A 16,443-nucleotide genomic window follows, 5' to 3' on the forward strand; every position below is an offset into this window, starting at 1 on the left:
ACAGGTATCAAATATTTAGGGATAACACTTACCTCAATCAACTGGCGGCAGTGAACTACTTACCCTTTCTACATGGTCTCAGCCATAAGTTACAGGAGATAGGAAAATCTGAGCTATCCTGGTATGGTAGACTAGCGGCCTTCAGAATGGTTTTGTTAACCCAACTACTTTATCTATACAGAACCCTACACATTCCAGTATCGATATCTTTTTTCCAAAAAGCTCAATCCCTAATCAATAGTTTATTTTGGAAGGGTAAAAGGGCCAGATGTGCATTTAGCAATGAGAACAATGAGAAAGGCAGGTGGAGTAGGACATGTAGTAATCAGAGACTACTATTTGGCATCACTTCTAACTCAGCTGAAAGCTTGGTCCCCACAATTACATAATACCTTATGGACACATTTGGAAAGTCATCAAGTTTTGGGTAATAACCTATACCATTTCCTGCTGACTAGCCACCTCCTACATAGTAGCGACCCTAAACTCTCTTCTACCATTAGGGCCATGACACAAGCATGGGGTACACTACTACACGCCACCCTAGATGGCTCAGCTAGACTTGCTATCCAACTTCCCATCATGAGACTTCCTTGTCTTATTCTAGAACACTCACTGGAATTCAAAAGGGTTATAAAACATCAGACAATATCATAGTAGGATCGGCCATTAAAACCTTTAGAACCATGCAAGTAGAATATAATATATCCCCAAATGATTATCTCACCTACCTGCAAATAACCAATTTCTTACACTCCAATCATTCACTCAATATTTCCTGGCAAATTTCTTACCCTAACACCAAAATCAAAGGCATTTCCTTAATGTACAACATATTGAACAATAAAGACAATTTTATCAAATCCTCAACTATCAAGGCCTGGGAACATGAATTAGGGGAAGTATACACCTCTGAGCAATGGCAGTATGCACTTACCTCCACTTATTCCACTACTAAAAGCATAAACCTGTGGGTACTGAGGTGGTATCTAACTCCTCATAGGTTATCTACAGTAAATGTGTGCCACAGAACTTGCCTAACTGCTGGAGAGAGTATGGAAAAGTAGGCACCCTTTACCACATTCTGTGGTCCTGCCCAAAAGTATAGTCTCTGGACAAGAGTATTTCGACTAATAAGGGAGATCTTTGGGATTTCAATCTCTATATCCCCAGGGACAGCCTTATTCTCTCTGGGTCTAAATACAGTACCGTCTAAAATAAAAGGATTGATAATCCATATATCATTAGCAACTTGCCTATCTCTGGTAAGACAATGGAGGCACCCTCACACACCAACTATAGAGGAAATTGTTCAAATAACCCACACCCATGCCACATATGAACTATTGTTTGCATTCTTGATTGGCAAACCAACAAACGGTTGGCTCATCTTGGAATAGGTGGTTTGATCGAACCCAACTTCCTTAAACACACACCTCTCAGGTGGTCACACATGACTTTTGATACCTACATTATGCAAAATTACTGCGTAAACCTTCATGCTCCTTTCTTTTACTTATTATTAATTACTTTAGGTTTCTTGAAATTCTTCATGTTTCTTTAAGTATTTTTAATACTGGTTATATGTTATACTAATATAGACTGTTCAAATACACCTTTATTATATATCCATTACTGGGTAAAATTCATTACTGGAATTACAAATATGAGCTATGCATTACTATCGTTGTGAACCAATATGTTATACAAATTCAACAATTGGTGTATTGATTGAACTGTCAGTATCTGTGTTCTTTGTTACTTTTATAATTTTATAATCTTCAATAAAAAAAATATTAAAATAAAAAAGAAGCAAAATCTGTCCTCTTCAGCTTTAGGTTCTTCATGTAATGTAAGTAGCAGCATGACATGTCTGTGAAAAATAGCAATCAATTATGCAAGGGTTTTGGTTACATCCAAAATGCATCTCCTGTATAAAAACCATTCCAGCGTTTTCTTTATGAACCTCTGTTAGGTCCTAACCTAGTTGTAAGCTGTTGAATCTCAGAGAGATGTTCTCTGGTGTCGGCGTGAAAAGGGATGGGAAAGGAATACAGAAAAAAAAGAAAAAAAAAAAGGAGGGTTTGTAAAAAGGAAGGAAGTCAGTAAGTAATAATATGGGCGAGGGAGGTAAAATTGTGCAATTGATTTGGTTCAGTCTTCAGAAGTCCAGGAGAAAAAGCAGTTGGGCTAGTATAAAGTCCAACAATTAGGGGTTAAAAAGAACTGTTGGGGCAACACATGTGCTGGGGGCTATGGCAGATTATGATTTAGGGAGATTATCATGTTACGTATGCAATATTAAATATAGGGGTAAGGGAGAAAAACATTTATTGTGTGTCCCAAAAGACCAGAGAACAACAACATGTGTAACAGATGGGTGATACCATTGAACCAACCTCTACTAATAAACTATAGCATCATGCATACGAATATTCAAATGTAATATCAGTGCCATAGGAAGGTGATCATTTTTCTAAATAGCAACATATGTCCTGGGCAAGTATACAATCATGAAGGGATTGCCCAAATGTCTGTGTTTCCTGTCAGGGCCATATGCACCTGACATGCAGGACAAGGATACATAGCAATTGAGTGGAAATCATCTCCCATTACTCCTGTATTCTCAATCGACTCATGACTCAACCGGAGAAAATTCCCAGCTCAACTCGCCAACCAGTTTGAACCAACCAAATTATTTGCCAGGAAAACCTGTGAGAAGTGACTCATGCAGATAGCAGAGGAAGGAGGTAGCAGACAGAAAGGGCAGTTAGTGCTCTGAATTGAGACAAACACACACTACAAGGGGATATGCTTTGCTCATATTTCATGTCAAAGGTTTATAACCACTATAAAGGAAAAAGTAGGAAAGTGGGTGGATTAAAAAAAGATGGTACAGAAATGAGGGAGGTGTGATCCAGAGAGGTAAAATGTGCCTTATTCTGCGCTGCAATGAGGCAGTGCATGATGGAATATAACATTTCCTGGATGGCCACATGATGCTACAGGGAGCCAGGGCCAAGATACATATTATGAAATTTTAAATAGAGAGGTGCAAACTGAAGGCTGCCATGGACTAAGTAAGTGAGAGATAAGCACATTGGGATGGCTTGAGTAGAAAAGGGATTAGAAAAGGCTTCTATTTATTATCAAACATAAAATTCTGCCTGGAAAAAGGAGAACTCAGCCTTTACCTTCCTGTCCTATAGACCCAATGGAAAGTAGTAGAATATATTTCCAGTTCTCCACATTAAAAGATTTCTGATTTCTCCTCTGTTACTGTTCCAGTGCCAACTCAAAAGTTTGAATTTTTATCTATTGCCAGTCCTAGGGATAATGGTCACCAGGATAAGCATAGAGAGTAAATCTCCCCAGAGGGGACACAGACAGAAATAAAAACCTTCTAACCTTTCTAACGCTACTCTATCTTATCCAAGACCACCAAAACATTTTGACTTTAGATATAGGATTGTGCTAGGTTTATTTCCTAAAAGACAAAATAATCAATACATAATTTTTTCTATGTATTAAAAGGAATCACTTTAAGACATCAATAAGCACTACAGGCTCCTAGTGTGTCCATGTAATTAATTTTAGTTATTTATAAATCATCAAGAAATAATTGATTGTTTGATATTAACTAACATTATGGAATTTATTCTTTGTTTCTGTTCAAAGATAATCAGAATGCAGTAACTCATATCAACCATTCACAATGCAGTTTTTCACTTGACTTGTCTCCAACACAATTAAATCTAAGTTTAGTTTGCTAAAATCCTCGCCATTATAAAAAATTGCCTTAAAAAAAAAGTTTGTTTTTTTATTTTTTGTCGCATTCAGTACTGAAGATTTACTGTACAAAACACTTATTTTCAATCTCAGTACTCAAATTTAATGTAATTTTTTTCTTGGCAACTTTCTGTCTACATGTACTCCAGTGATGGCTACATGGTATTTCTTGCATGGATTTCCTCACGGTGATAATAGAGGCAAAATGTGGAGAAACTGCCATTTATAGCATCTCTATTGAAAGCCCATGTGACAGGGTGACAATTAGACATGTGCAATTTGTTTCGTTCCAAATTATTTTTTTAACAAATTTTGACAAATTTGTTAATTTGGAAACATCCGAATTAACGAAAACCCGTTTAACAAATTTTTCGGAATATTCGTACATTCGAATAATCAAAAATTCGTAAATTTGTAAGTTCAAAAATTTGTAAATTCAAAATTTACAAAATTACGAAATTGTGATTTTTCTAATTTACGAATTGTGATTATAACAAATGACCAGAAAAACGAAAAAAAAAAAAAGTGATTACGAAAACAAACACATTTTTTGGCAGTGCACATGTCTAGTGACAATGTGGGTGTATTAATGGCAGACAAGGGCAGGGTGTTTGTTTGCCTGCAGCAGAAAATGAACTACTGTATTTATCGGCGTATAACACACACAGGCGTATAACACGCACATTCATTTTAAGAGGGAAGTTTCAGGAAAAAAACTTAAATTTTTAATAAGGAACTTTGAAGCAAAATAAGGGTCAGTGCCCATCTGCAGCCTCACCATTGCCATCAATGCAGCCTGATCAATGCCCATCTGCAGCCTCACAAGTGCATTAATGCAGCCTCATTAGTCTACATCAATGCAGCCTCACCATTGCCAACAATGCAGCAGCCTCACCACTGCCATCAGTGGTCCAATGGTGGCCCAGGAGACGAGACTTTCTATTACAGAGGCCGCCAAGTAAACACGAGATTCTCACTGTATTTAATCTGACGGCGCTCATCCTGCCCCCCTCCCTGTCCCCTCAGAGGCAGCTAAAATTGAAGTATTGGCGTATAACACGCACGTGCTATTTGCACCCAATTTTCAAGATGAAAAAGTGAGTGTTATACGCCAATAAATACAGTAACTTGTTTTGCCTGCAATATTATATTTGACCACAAGATGGAGCCAGTGGTACATTTACTGATTTTGCAGAAACTAGAGACTGTTCACCTTTAACAAAAATTCCCATCAGTCTTCAGTCTAAGGAAGAGAAACAGGTGCATCCTGGAAACTCAAACTCTATCTTAGAGAGTGAAAGAAGGAAGCAGCTATCAGAGCACATGTTGGACTAAAACTTGCATCTGCCTGCATCCCCTAAATGTAGCATCGCTGGTGAGAATGACTTTTCGCAATCTACAGCCTAGCTTATACATTGTATTTCTGTATACTTCATATAAAAATAGAGGATCTCTACCCCTGCCACATCCTATGTATCTAGTACAAATACAATTTACAAGAAACTATCTTGATACTAATGGACTTTACTGGCACCCACCTGAGACAGAATAAAATTTGTAAAAATATCACAACTTTACTGTAAAATTTTCTTAAAAATTCACTCACACTGGATTAACAATCCATTAAAAACAACATTGCCAGCCGCGGACTGAGATGGCCGCTTGATCCCTCAGCTCCACTCAGCCGTGGGACAAGAAGCAACACACAGCGCTAAATACAGGCTCATCCCCTCTCTGCCTCACCAGAGGGGAGCGGAACCATCGGGCACCTGATCGGCATGTCCAGGAGTGGACACACCAGCCTCCATAAGCTGCGCCGCCTCACAGATTATTTCAGCAGAGCTGACATCCCAAGATGACTCCGGCGCGGTGGCACATACCTCACTGCCTGAGACCGGGAGCTCACAGGAACACATTCCTGAGAGTATGGACAGCACAGCCTCAGTAGAGGAATCCTCTAAGCCCTCACCCGCTGATAGAGGTAAGAGAGCAGCACAATCTCCAGCCCTCTCACCTGCCAAAGCTCCCTTGCTCAAAAAGCAGCACCGGAACCCCCCAGCCACTGCAGGCCCTAAACTGCCATGCTCTGATTCACTAGTCACACTGCCTGCCTCTGACCAGCCAGCATCTGAGCATACACTTAAGCTCATGCTGCTATCAATACAACATGATATCTGTAATGAATTACAATCCTTGCTCTCCATACTACATTCTAGAATACACCAAATAGAAGACCGCACTGATGATATTGAAAAACAGCTCACTGAGCACATTGCGGCCTATAACGAAATGGCAGATGCCCATGATCACTACACTGAGGAGATTCAATATCTGCAAGCCAAAGTCGCAGATTTAGAAGATCGTTCAAGGAGGAATAACATTAAATTTAGGGGGGTACCGGAATCTGTTAAACCTCCAGAATTGATCCCCTACATCCAGCAATTATTCCTCACGCTTATACCTCAACTGCGCCAAGCTGACATGGTTATTGACCGGGCACATCGCCTTTTCAAACCCAACCACCTCCCTGTGTCTGTGCCTAAAGACGTACTTCAAGTGAAAGAAAAGATCATGGCGGCCGCCATATCTACCTCTCCGCTACCTGACAATTACTCCTCTGTGTCCCTGTACACTGACATCTCTGCTGCCACTGCTCAAAATTCTCACAGACCACCACAATCCTCAGGAAAAACAACATCCCATACAAGTGGGGCTTTTCTACCAAACTGGTAGTCACACACCAGAACCAGAGTACCACCATCTTCACTCCCAAAGATGGCATCAAATGAATGCTCAACTGGGGCCTAATCATCGCACCGCCATCTGAACCACTACATCAGCGGCCCCCAACACTAGCTCAAGGTCCCAGGCGCCATACTCCTACTTCCACCAGCAGGTAAAGACTACCTTTGTCTCCACTCCTTTAATCCAGAAAGTGCCCCTTGGAAAATTTTTGAGACATTGAACTTGCACTACCACATCTCAATTTTGTCCCTGATTAGCGTATGTACGTACACTCTTTACTTTTTCCCCCAGAGAAGGAAAAGTGCCAAGCACTTGAAAGGCCCATTGTTGCATCTTTTTTTCTTTTTCTTTTTTTCTCTTTTGTTTTATACCAAGTTCATAGTTTACCATTGTTTCTCACAGGTATTATCCTGCAGTATTGTATCTTTGATTGCCTTTAGATTATTGGCTAAGGTTGACTACTGTGACTCTTAATTACAGGTCTACCCCCTCATACACACCCCTATACATACCCACTAACAGCGTGCAACCCACATCTTCCCCCTCTCCCATTGGCTCTCCGCATTTCAACATGTCAATCACCTTCACATCCATTAACACAAAGGGCTTAAACTCCCCTTAAAAAAGAAGTTTACTGTGGAAAAAAGCTTTAACCCACACCTCTGACATATTATGTGTACAGGAAATCCATTTTGCCTCCAGCAAACCCCCCTCCTGTTCCTACAAGCAATACCCACATTGCTACTTCGCCAACGCCACCAAGAAAAAAGCAGGTGTTATGCTTGCCATATGCTCCACGTAATATTTCAACCACTCCACACTGATATAGACCCTGATGGAAGATTCATAATCTTGAATTCCACTATCAACAACCAGACCATTACCATTGCTAACATCTATTCCCCCAATACCAATGAACACTGCTTCAACAAAATCCTGTTGAAGAAGCTGGAACCCTTTAAATAAGGCCCTTTAATCATTTGCGGTGACTTCAACAAAATTGTTGATGCCTCGCTAGACACCTCTAATTCTGCCCGTAAACGCTCCACCTCTCTCTCCTCCATGCTCCACTCGGAAGACCTCTACGATCCCTGGCGATGCCATCATGGCACCAAAAGAAATTACACCTTTTTCTTCCACATACAGCAGGCATACTTTCGGATAGATCTTTTTTTGACTGACAAGCATACCGTCCAGGATACTAAAATTGGGCTTATCATGTGGTCTGACTATGTGCCTATCTCAATGAGGCTGTTTCCAGCACTCACAAACAAAAACAATACCATCTGGAGGCTTGACGCCTCTATTATTGCACGCCCACTGTATCAAAAGCAGATTCTATCCGAGTTGCAACAATATTTCATGACCAATGATGGATCAGTGGACAACCCCACCATACTATGGAAAGCCCACAAAGTCTACATCAGAGGCCTCCTAATCAAATTAGGGGCCCACGAGAAAAAACAATATAATACCATCACGAACAAGCTCCTAGATCAAATACATACTCTCAAACGAGTTAATAAACCCCAACCTTCCCCTCTGCTCAGCTCTAAACTACAAACAGCTAGACAGGCCCTCAGTGATCACCTCAACTACCACCTCAAACACCTCCACCTACAATCCTATTCACAACACAATAAACCTGGGGCAAACCTAGCTAAACAACTCAAATGCAAACTAACACAAACTAAAATCCCGTTCCTTACTGACCAGCATGGCATAAAATATACTAACCCTAAAGACACTGCGGACCAATTTAGTTCTTATTACTCAAAATTATACAGCCTCACTATTTACCAGCTCTGCCTTAGTTCCTCAACTTTCCTCCCCGTTATCCCCTTTGGAAGTTGCAACAGCCATCACGGCCCTGCCCCTTCATAAAGCTCCAGGCCCCGATGGGTTTAGTAATGAATACTATAAAACGTTCTCTGAACGCCTTACCCCCTACCAACGCCACTCTTTCAACTTTACTGCAAACACCGGCTTCATTCCACCAGAATCCATCCAAGCTACCATTGCCACTATCCCAAAACTGGGTAAGTCGACTGACCAGCCTGCCAGCTACAGACCCATTTCCCTGCTAAACACTGACACCAAGCTATATGCCAAACTCTTGGCCACGCGACTATCTGATATCATACAACATCTAGTGGGTTTTGTGGCTGGCAGACAAGCCTCAGACAGCACCCGCAGGTTTATAGACCTGATACAGTGGGTGGAGCACCATCAAACGCCTTCTCCGTTCATCTCCCTTGATGCAGAGAAGGTGTTGGATGGAGTGGATTGGTCCTACCTAACAGCGGTCCTACGAATTTTGGCTTCTCTGGGACCATCCTACAGGCAATACTCGCCCTCTACTCCTCCCCCAGCACCAGGGTAATGACGTCTGGGCTACTTTCAGACTGCTTCCATATCTCCAATGGGACACATCAAGGGTGTCCACTTTCACCTCTGATATTCGCCCTTGTCATGGAACCCCTAGCCCAATTGATTAGAGACAACCCGCTAATCTCAGGTATAGCAATAGCACATGAAACACACAAAATTGGCCTATACGCAGATGATGTTATCATCTCCCTAACTGACCCTGTCACCTCACTCCCCGCACTCCACAGCACCCTAGATTTATTCAGCAAAGTCTCTCTATATAAAATCAACTTTTCTAAATCCAGCATGCTAGGTATAGGACTGGGCCATCAAACCAAACACAATGTTACCAACTGCACGTCTTTCTCGTGGGCCCCAACACCACCCTTACATGCCTGGGCATACAACTGACCACACCCTCATCTCACTTACATTCAGTCAACCTTAATAATCTTACAGACAAACTACAAAAAGTCATACAAGACCTCAAACACACGATTGCCTCCTGGGCAGGAAATATCAACCTCACTAAAATCTTTCTCTTACCTCATGTTCTATATGTTTTCCGAACCCTCCCCATACCCTTTCTCAAACAACAAATACTGCAACTGTAATCCATCATAACCACCTTCATATGGGGCGGCAAACGATCTTGGCTTAAATGCACCACTCTCTGCAAGCCGGCTACTACTGGAGGAATGGGAGCAACAGCCTACTATAAAGCAACAATACTAGACCAAGCCAAAACCTGGTGGAACACTACTCAACAAACCACATGGTTACAAATAGAACAAGCGCCACTTACCTCCCACCCCAAACTGATCCTGTGTGCCCTTTTCCTGTAACATCATGAGACTCACTAATTCTTTGACACTATTAATGCTACCATCCGGATATGAAAAGCCACCATACAAGCCTCTAAGGGTATCCCGCTATGCCTTCTCAAACATATACCACTGGAAGCCCTCTACATCCTCACCCCTGACATCAATGTCTCTGAGTGGATCATCATGGGCATCCCCAACATCAGAAACCTTTAACAGGGCTCCACCCTCAAATCATTCCAAAGTCTTCAAGCCACTTTTCACATAGGACATAAGGACTTTTTCAAATATCTTAGGACATGCTCAATTCTCTCTAATGCCCCGTACACACGGTCGGACTTTGTTCGGACACTCCGACAACAAAATCCTAGGATTTTTTCAGACGGATGTTGGCTCAAACTTGTCTTGCATACACACGGTCACACAAAGTTGTCGGAAAATCCGATCGTTCTAAACGCGGTGACGTAAAACACGTACGTCGGGACTATAAACGGGGCAGTGGCCAATAGCTTTCATCTCTTTATTTATTCTGAGCATGCGTGGCACTTTGTCCGTCGGATTTGTGTACACACGATCGGAATTTCTGACAACGGATTTTGTTGTCGAAAAATTTTATATCCTGCTCTTAAACTTTGTGTGTCGGAAAATCTGATGAAAATGTGTGATGGAGCCTACACACGATCGGAATTTCCGACAACAAGGTCCTATCACACATTTTCCGTCGGAAAATCCGACCGTGTGTACGGGGCATAAGATACAATGGTCGGAAAACTTGCTGCCATGGTGCTTATTGACATTTTTCAACCTCAATTCGACTCTTGTTTTTCTACAAGCTCCTCACCGAAACCTGCCCTACATCCAAATCCTCCACGATGCTAAAATGGGAACAATTACTACAATGCTCCTACACTCCCCAGAAATGGTATTGCGCACTCCAAGCACCTCTGAAAATCTCCAGATGCCTACTCCACTGTGTCCAAAAAATATACCATAACTGGTACCTCACACCAACCAAACTTGCCCGTATATACCGAAATGCAAACAATCTTTGTTGGAGAAACTGTGGATCCCCAGGCACCCCACTCCACATATGGTGGGACTGCCCAATCCTAACCACGCTATGGTCTATGCTCTCCAAACTCCTTCTCTCCATTCTACCGGTTCCTGTATCCCTGACTCCACAAATGGTACTATTGGGCCTTGACATGTAATTTTGGCCTCGATCCTCATGCACGGTTATCTCTCATGTACTTATTGCTACATGCTTAGCCATTGCCAAGAACTGGAAATCCCTTCATCCCCCCTCCAGCTCAGAAATAACTACTCTCCTAAATAACCACTGCTTGATGGAATTCATGCACGCCAAAGCCCACCTACAAATTCCTAGATTCCAAACAAACTGGGATCTTTGGCTTAAACACCCCAAATGCATACCCCCCATGAATGAACTCCCACACAACTGACCTCCCTACCCTGTCGGCATCCGAATGATGTAACCTTGTTCACATGTTTTGCTCCTCTCAGTTAGCACAATGTTTACTGTTGTTGTTACTTACTAAGGCTCACAGCTGTACTATGCTACTTCCCCTAACCCTATGTAGACCTTCCACTGCTATGCTGAATAGACTACTACCTGTATTTTTCTATGTAAACTACTGTTCGCTTGTAACTACCTCAATATGTATACTCACAATAAACTTGAGTTTAAAAAAAAAAAAACAACATTGCCGCAATATGATACATCAGACTCATTTGGGACCACTATACATACACTTAGGAGGTGTATGTATGGTGGTCCCAAATGGGACTGATGTATCATATTGCGGTAATGTTATTTTTAATGGATTGTAATGCAGTGTGCGTGAATTTTCTGAAAATTGTACAACAAAGTTTTTATATTTTTATATTTTTTATTCTGTCTCAGGTGGGTGCCAGTAAAGTCCATTAGCAGTCAGATAGTTTCTTGCAAATTGTATTTGTACTGTATACTTCATATACTGATTATATGTATCTGTATTTGTTTTTTTTCAATAGTTTCACCCGACCTTGTTTTGTTAGAAGGGTTTAGCTGCAGAATAGGAGGATTTAGCTGCATGTCGAGCTACACACAGGGAAACGTGTAGCGGGGACAGAACAGTTATTATGTTCATGAAAGCTGCAGATTGACAAATATTGAAAATTATTTTTGAAATTACTGTAACATGTTAAAGCTTAAATGATTGGGTTTACATCTACTTTAGCTATCACTCCTTATTTCCTCTCTTCCTTTTTAATTCAAACTGAACTGATTTACATCAACTGGGCAAAGCTGACTTGTAAAATTGTAATCTTCTGCCTTCAGTTTATGGATCAGAGAAATTTCACCAGAATTACCACAATCCACCTCTTAGGATTTCAGATTCCACAAAGTATTATGTTTTTGATGTTTTGTATTTTTCTTATGCTTTATTGTGTGACAATATGTGGAAACCTTCTGATCATCACACTGGTGTTCTACAGCAAATCCCTCCATTCTCCCATGTATTTCTTCCTCTCCCAGCTCTCTGTAGCAGATATCTTACTGGTGACTGATATTCTTCCTAACATGATCAGAACTGTTTTGGTAAAAAGAACTATCATACCATTTTCCGACTGTCTTGCTCAGTTTTATTTCTTTTGTATTGTAGAGACATCAGAGTGTCTTCTCCTGACAGTGATGAGTTGGGACAGATATTTGGCCATCTGTAAACCATTGCATTATGGCACTCTGAAAATGAAAAATCAGGTTTGCTGGATGTTGGTTAGCCTATGTTGGATTGTAGGGATTTTGGCGGTATCAATTTCCATTTTAACCATATCAAAATTACAGTTTTGTGGCCCCAATATTATTGATCACTTTTTCTGTGACTTTGATCCAATTCTACAACTCTCCTGCTCTGACACCACTACTAATCGTTTGGAAGTGACAGTTTTGGGTTTTATATTTGTCATTTTGCCATTCTTCACCATCTTTGTATCATATTCTTATATTATAGTCACAATTTTAAAAATCCCATCAATTACTGGCAGACAGAAAGTTTTCTCAACATGCAGCTCCCACCTGACTGTCGTGTCCATCTATTATGGTACCTTGGTTTGTGTATATTTGGTACCTAGTGGAGGACATACGCAGACCCTAAATAAGCTCTTTTCATTAATGTACACTGTGGTCACCCCAATGATAAATCCAATTATATACAGCCTGAGGAACAAAGATCTGAAAAAAGCTGTTAGAAAATTCATCATTGACTTTTAGAGGATTTCAGTAAAGTTTTCAGATTTCAGTTTCAGTAAAATGTGTATAAATGATTAAATTGAAGTTTGAGCAACTTACAAAGGAAAGAAAGAAGCACACACCAAAAGCTGCTGTATTTTAAGTATAACCTAAAGGCTTTAGCTCAATCCACTCCCAAACCATCTCAGCTAATGCGTTTAAACCGTCATGGGTATATTGTACAATTAAGCCCATGATGGGGAAATGCATTAGCAAGGCATGTTTTGGAAGGGGATTGAGCTGATGCCTTTGTGTCATACCTAAAATCAAGCAGCTTTTAGTGTGCACTTCAATCTTTCCTTTGTAAGTTGCTGATAGCGATGAGCTCGATGTTCGGGTCGAACATGAGTTCAATTGGGTCGAACATGAGTTCAATCGGGTGTTCGCCCGTTCCCCGAAGAACAAACATTATGGGGCGTTCACGGGAAATTTTAGTGCCCGTGGAATGCCCCATAATGCACTGCGAGATCACAGTGCATTGCTGTATGGTGACTGGCCAAAGCATGCACCTGACCTGCATGCTTTGGCCAATCCCAGCGCCCTCTTCTAAGAGAGCCATAATTGGCCAAAGGCAGGGTGCCTTTGGCCAATCATGGCTAAGGAGGACTAAGTCCACGCCCCACACTATATAAGGCTACCTACAAGGCGGCCCTGTGTAGTGTTGTTGGCATGGACAGAGAGATAGTGTGATTTAGATTAATCAGGCAGGTAATTCAGTTAGTGGTAGTGTATTTGATATATATATATATATATATATATATATATAGATCTATATATATATATATATCTATATATATATATATATAGATCTATATATATATATATATAGATATATATATATATCTATATATCTATATATCAAATACATATATACACAGTCAGTCTAATATATATATATATATATATATATATATATATATATATATATATATATATATATACTCTGCATCTGCAGCATTCGGTCAGTGTAGCCTAGATCTACATTCTACAGTGCATTCTGTGGTGTACTATTTCTAATCTACTTAAAGTGGGGTTCCCATTTAAAAAAAAATAAATAAAAGTCAGCAGCTACAAATACTGCAGCTGCTGACTTTTAATTGGACACTTACCTGTCCCAGGGTCCAGCAATGCGGGGGATCAAAGCCCCGCCTTTCTTCCCTCCGCTCAGCGGCACCGGCATTCTAACTGTGGGTGCCCGGCTGTGGCTTCACAGCCGGGCACCCACTGCGCATGCGCAAGCCGTGCAACGCGCTGTCACTGGCCCCGCAATCATTTGGGACCAGTCACGTGTCCCAGATGATTGACAAGAGGGAGGGGAGAGAGGAGATCTCCCTTCCTGTACCGAGGGAAGTGATGTCACCAGCCCAGGCACCGAAAGAGGCAGACTACGAGGGACCCCTTAGCAACAGGCATTTAGAGGTGAGTAAAATATTTTTTACTCCAAATGTTTTTTATTTTTTTTAAACACATTACTAAGTATAGTATATATATATATATATACTCTGCAGCTTCCAGTGTAGCCTATATCTACAGTGCAGTTACTACACTTCTGGTGGTGTACACAGTACACAATACAGTGCAACCGTAGTGCAGTTGCTACTACCTTTCTGGTGGTATATACATTACACAATACAATGCAGCCATAGTGCAGTTGCTACTACACTTCTGGTGGTGTACACAGTACACAATACAGTGCAACTGTAGTGCAGCTGCTACTACTTTTCTGGTGGTGTACACAGTACACAATACAGTGCAACTGCAGCACAGTTGCTACTACTTTTCTAGTGGTGTACACAGTACACAATACAGTGCAACCATAGTGCAGTTGCTACTACGTTTCTGGTGGTGTACACATTAACATTACACAATATGGTGCAGCCGTACTGCAGTTGCTACTACACTTCTGGTGGTGTACACAGTACACAATACAGTGCAAGCGTAGTGCAGTTGCTTTTTTGTTTTTTTTGCAAAACAAATTATACATCATGTCCGGAAGGCAACCAAGGAGAGGCAAACGCTCAAAGGCCACTAAAAGAGGGCAAGCAGGTGTCTATAGTCAACAGTGCTGGTCATGGACATGGTGCATCCTCTGCAGGTGGCCATGGGGCACGCTGGTCCTTTTTTCTGCTGCTGGCCATGTTATTGAGCCAGAGCATGCAGAAGAGTTGGTGGAGTGGATAACAAAGCCGTCCCCATCCTCCTCATCCTCTGTCATCCAGGCTCAGAGTAGTTTGCCTTCCAATGCAGCTGCCAATGCGGCTCCTTGTCCACAGTCACTCCTTCCCTAGCCCCACCATCATGCATGGAGGAGTCCCCCGAACTATACGACCACAGTGTCGAGTACATGCTGATGGAGGATGCGCAGCGATTAGAAGGCTCTGATGTTGGTTCCCAGGTTGAGGAAGGGAGAAACGTGAGCCTAGAGAGAGGGGGTGCCCAAGAAGGACAAAAAACTGACATTCATGTTCCCCCAGCCGCAGCATACTGCCAAGTTTGCTCCAGTGACGAGGAGGGAGGGGATGATGAAGTCACTGACTCTACTTGGGTGCCTGAGAGAAGAGAGGTGGAGGAGGAGGCACAACTCCAACGAGGCAGGATGTCCTCTAGGGGGCAGCTTAAGGGCAGTCACCCTACTGCATCACACCGCAGAGCTCCGCAGGTGCAGGGCGCTGCTGACTCCCCGCTGATTTTGAAAAGTTCCTTGGTGTGGGCCTTTTTTGACATGTGTGCAGCAGATCACACCATTGCTGTTTGCAACCTATGTCTGAAGCGGATCAAGCATGGCCAGAACAGCAGCCGCTTGGGCACCACATGCTTGACCAGACATATGATGACCTCCCATACAATCCGTTGGCAAAAGCACTTGTAAGCCCCACATCAAAGAAAAAGGTGGACTTCTCCTTGCTCCTCATCTGGGATCTCCAACCCCTCTATACCTCCAGTCCTCTCAAAAACCTGCACTGAGAGGAATGAAGGTATAGCAATAGGTGTCCCAAGTACTTGCGGGCAATATGCTAGCAGTACACCACCATCTGATTTTAGCAGGCAAATATCCCTACCCCAGTTGCTAAACTGTAAAAAGAAATTTGTTCCCAGCCATCCACATGCTCAGCGTCTGAATGCTAGCTTGGCCAAATTGCTAGCACTGCAACTGCTGCCTTTTCAGCTGGTAGGCTCTGCCCCCTTTCGTGAATTTGTGAAATGTGCTGTACCTCAGTTGCAGGTTCCAAAACGCCATTTCTTTTCAAGGAAGGCCATTCTGGCTCTCTACCAGCATGGGGAAGGCAATATTTTTGTCTTGTTGGACAGGGCGGTCAGCAATAAGGTGTATTTTACTGCTGACTAATGGTCTAGAAGGCATGGGCAGGGATGTTACCTTTCCTTCAAGGTGCACTGGGTAACTCTGCTGGCAGCTGGGAAGGA

The 16,443-nt window shown here is 41.9% G+C and overlaps 1 protein-coding gene across 1 annotated transcript; it reads left to right on the forward strand.

The window, feature by feature from the left end:
* The first annotated feature begins 12,072 nt into the window (after positions 1 to 12,072).
* LOC141134207 (olfactory receptor 5P55-like) lies at positions 12,073 to 13,002 on the forward strand. Its single transcript, XM_073623789.1, has one exon. It carries the CDS (start codon positions 12,073 to 12,075, stop codon positions 13,000 to 13,002), a length of 930 nt encoding a protein of 309 aa, XP_073479890.1.
* Positions 13,003 to 16,443: the final 3,441 nt, after the last annotated feature.

The sequence above is a fragment of the Aquarana catesbeiana genome, linkage group LG03 (genome assembly GCF_042186555.1).
Source record: "Aquarana catesbeiana isolate 2022-GZ linkage group LG03, ASM4218655v1, whole genome shotgun sequence".
NCBI classification, from domain to species: Eukaryota; Metazoa; Chordata; class Amphibia; order Anura; family Ranidae; genus Aquarana; species Aquarana catesbeiana.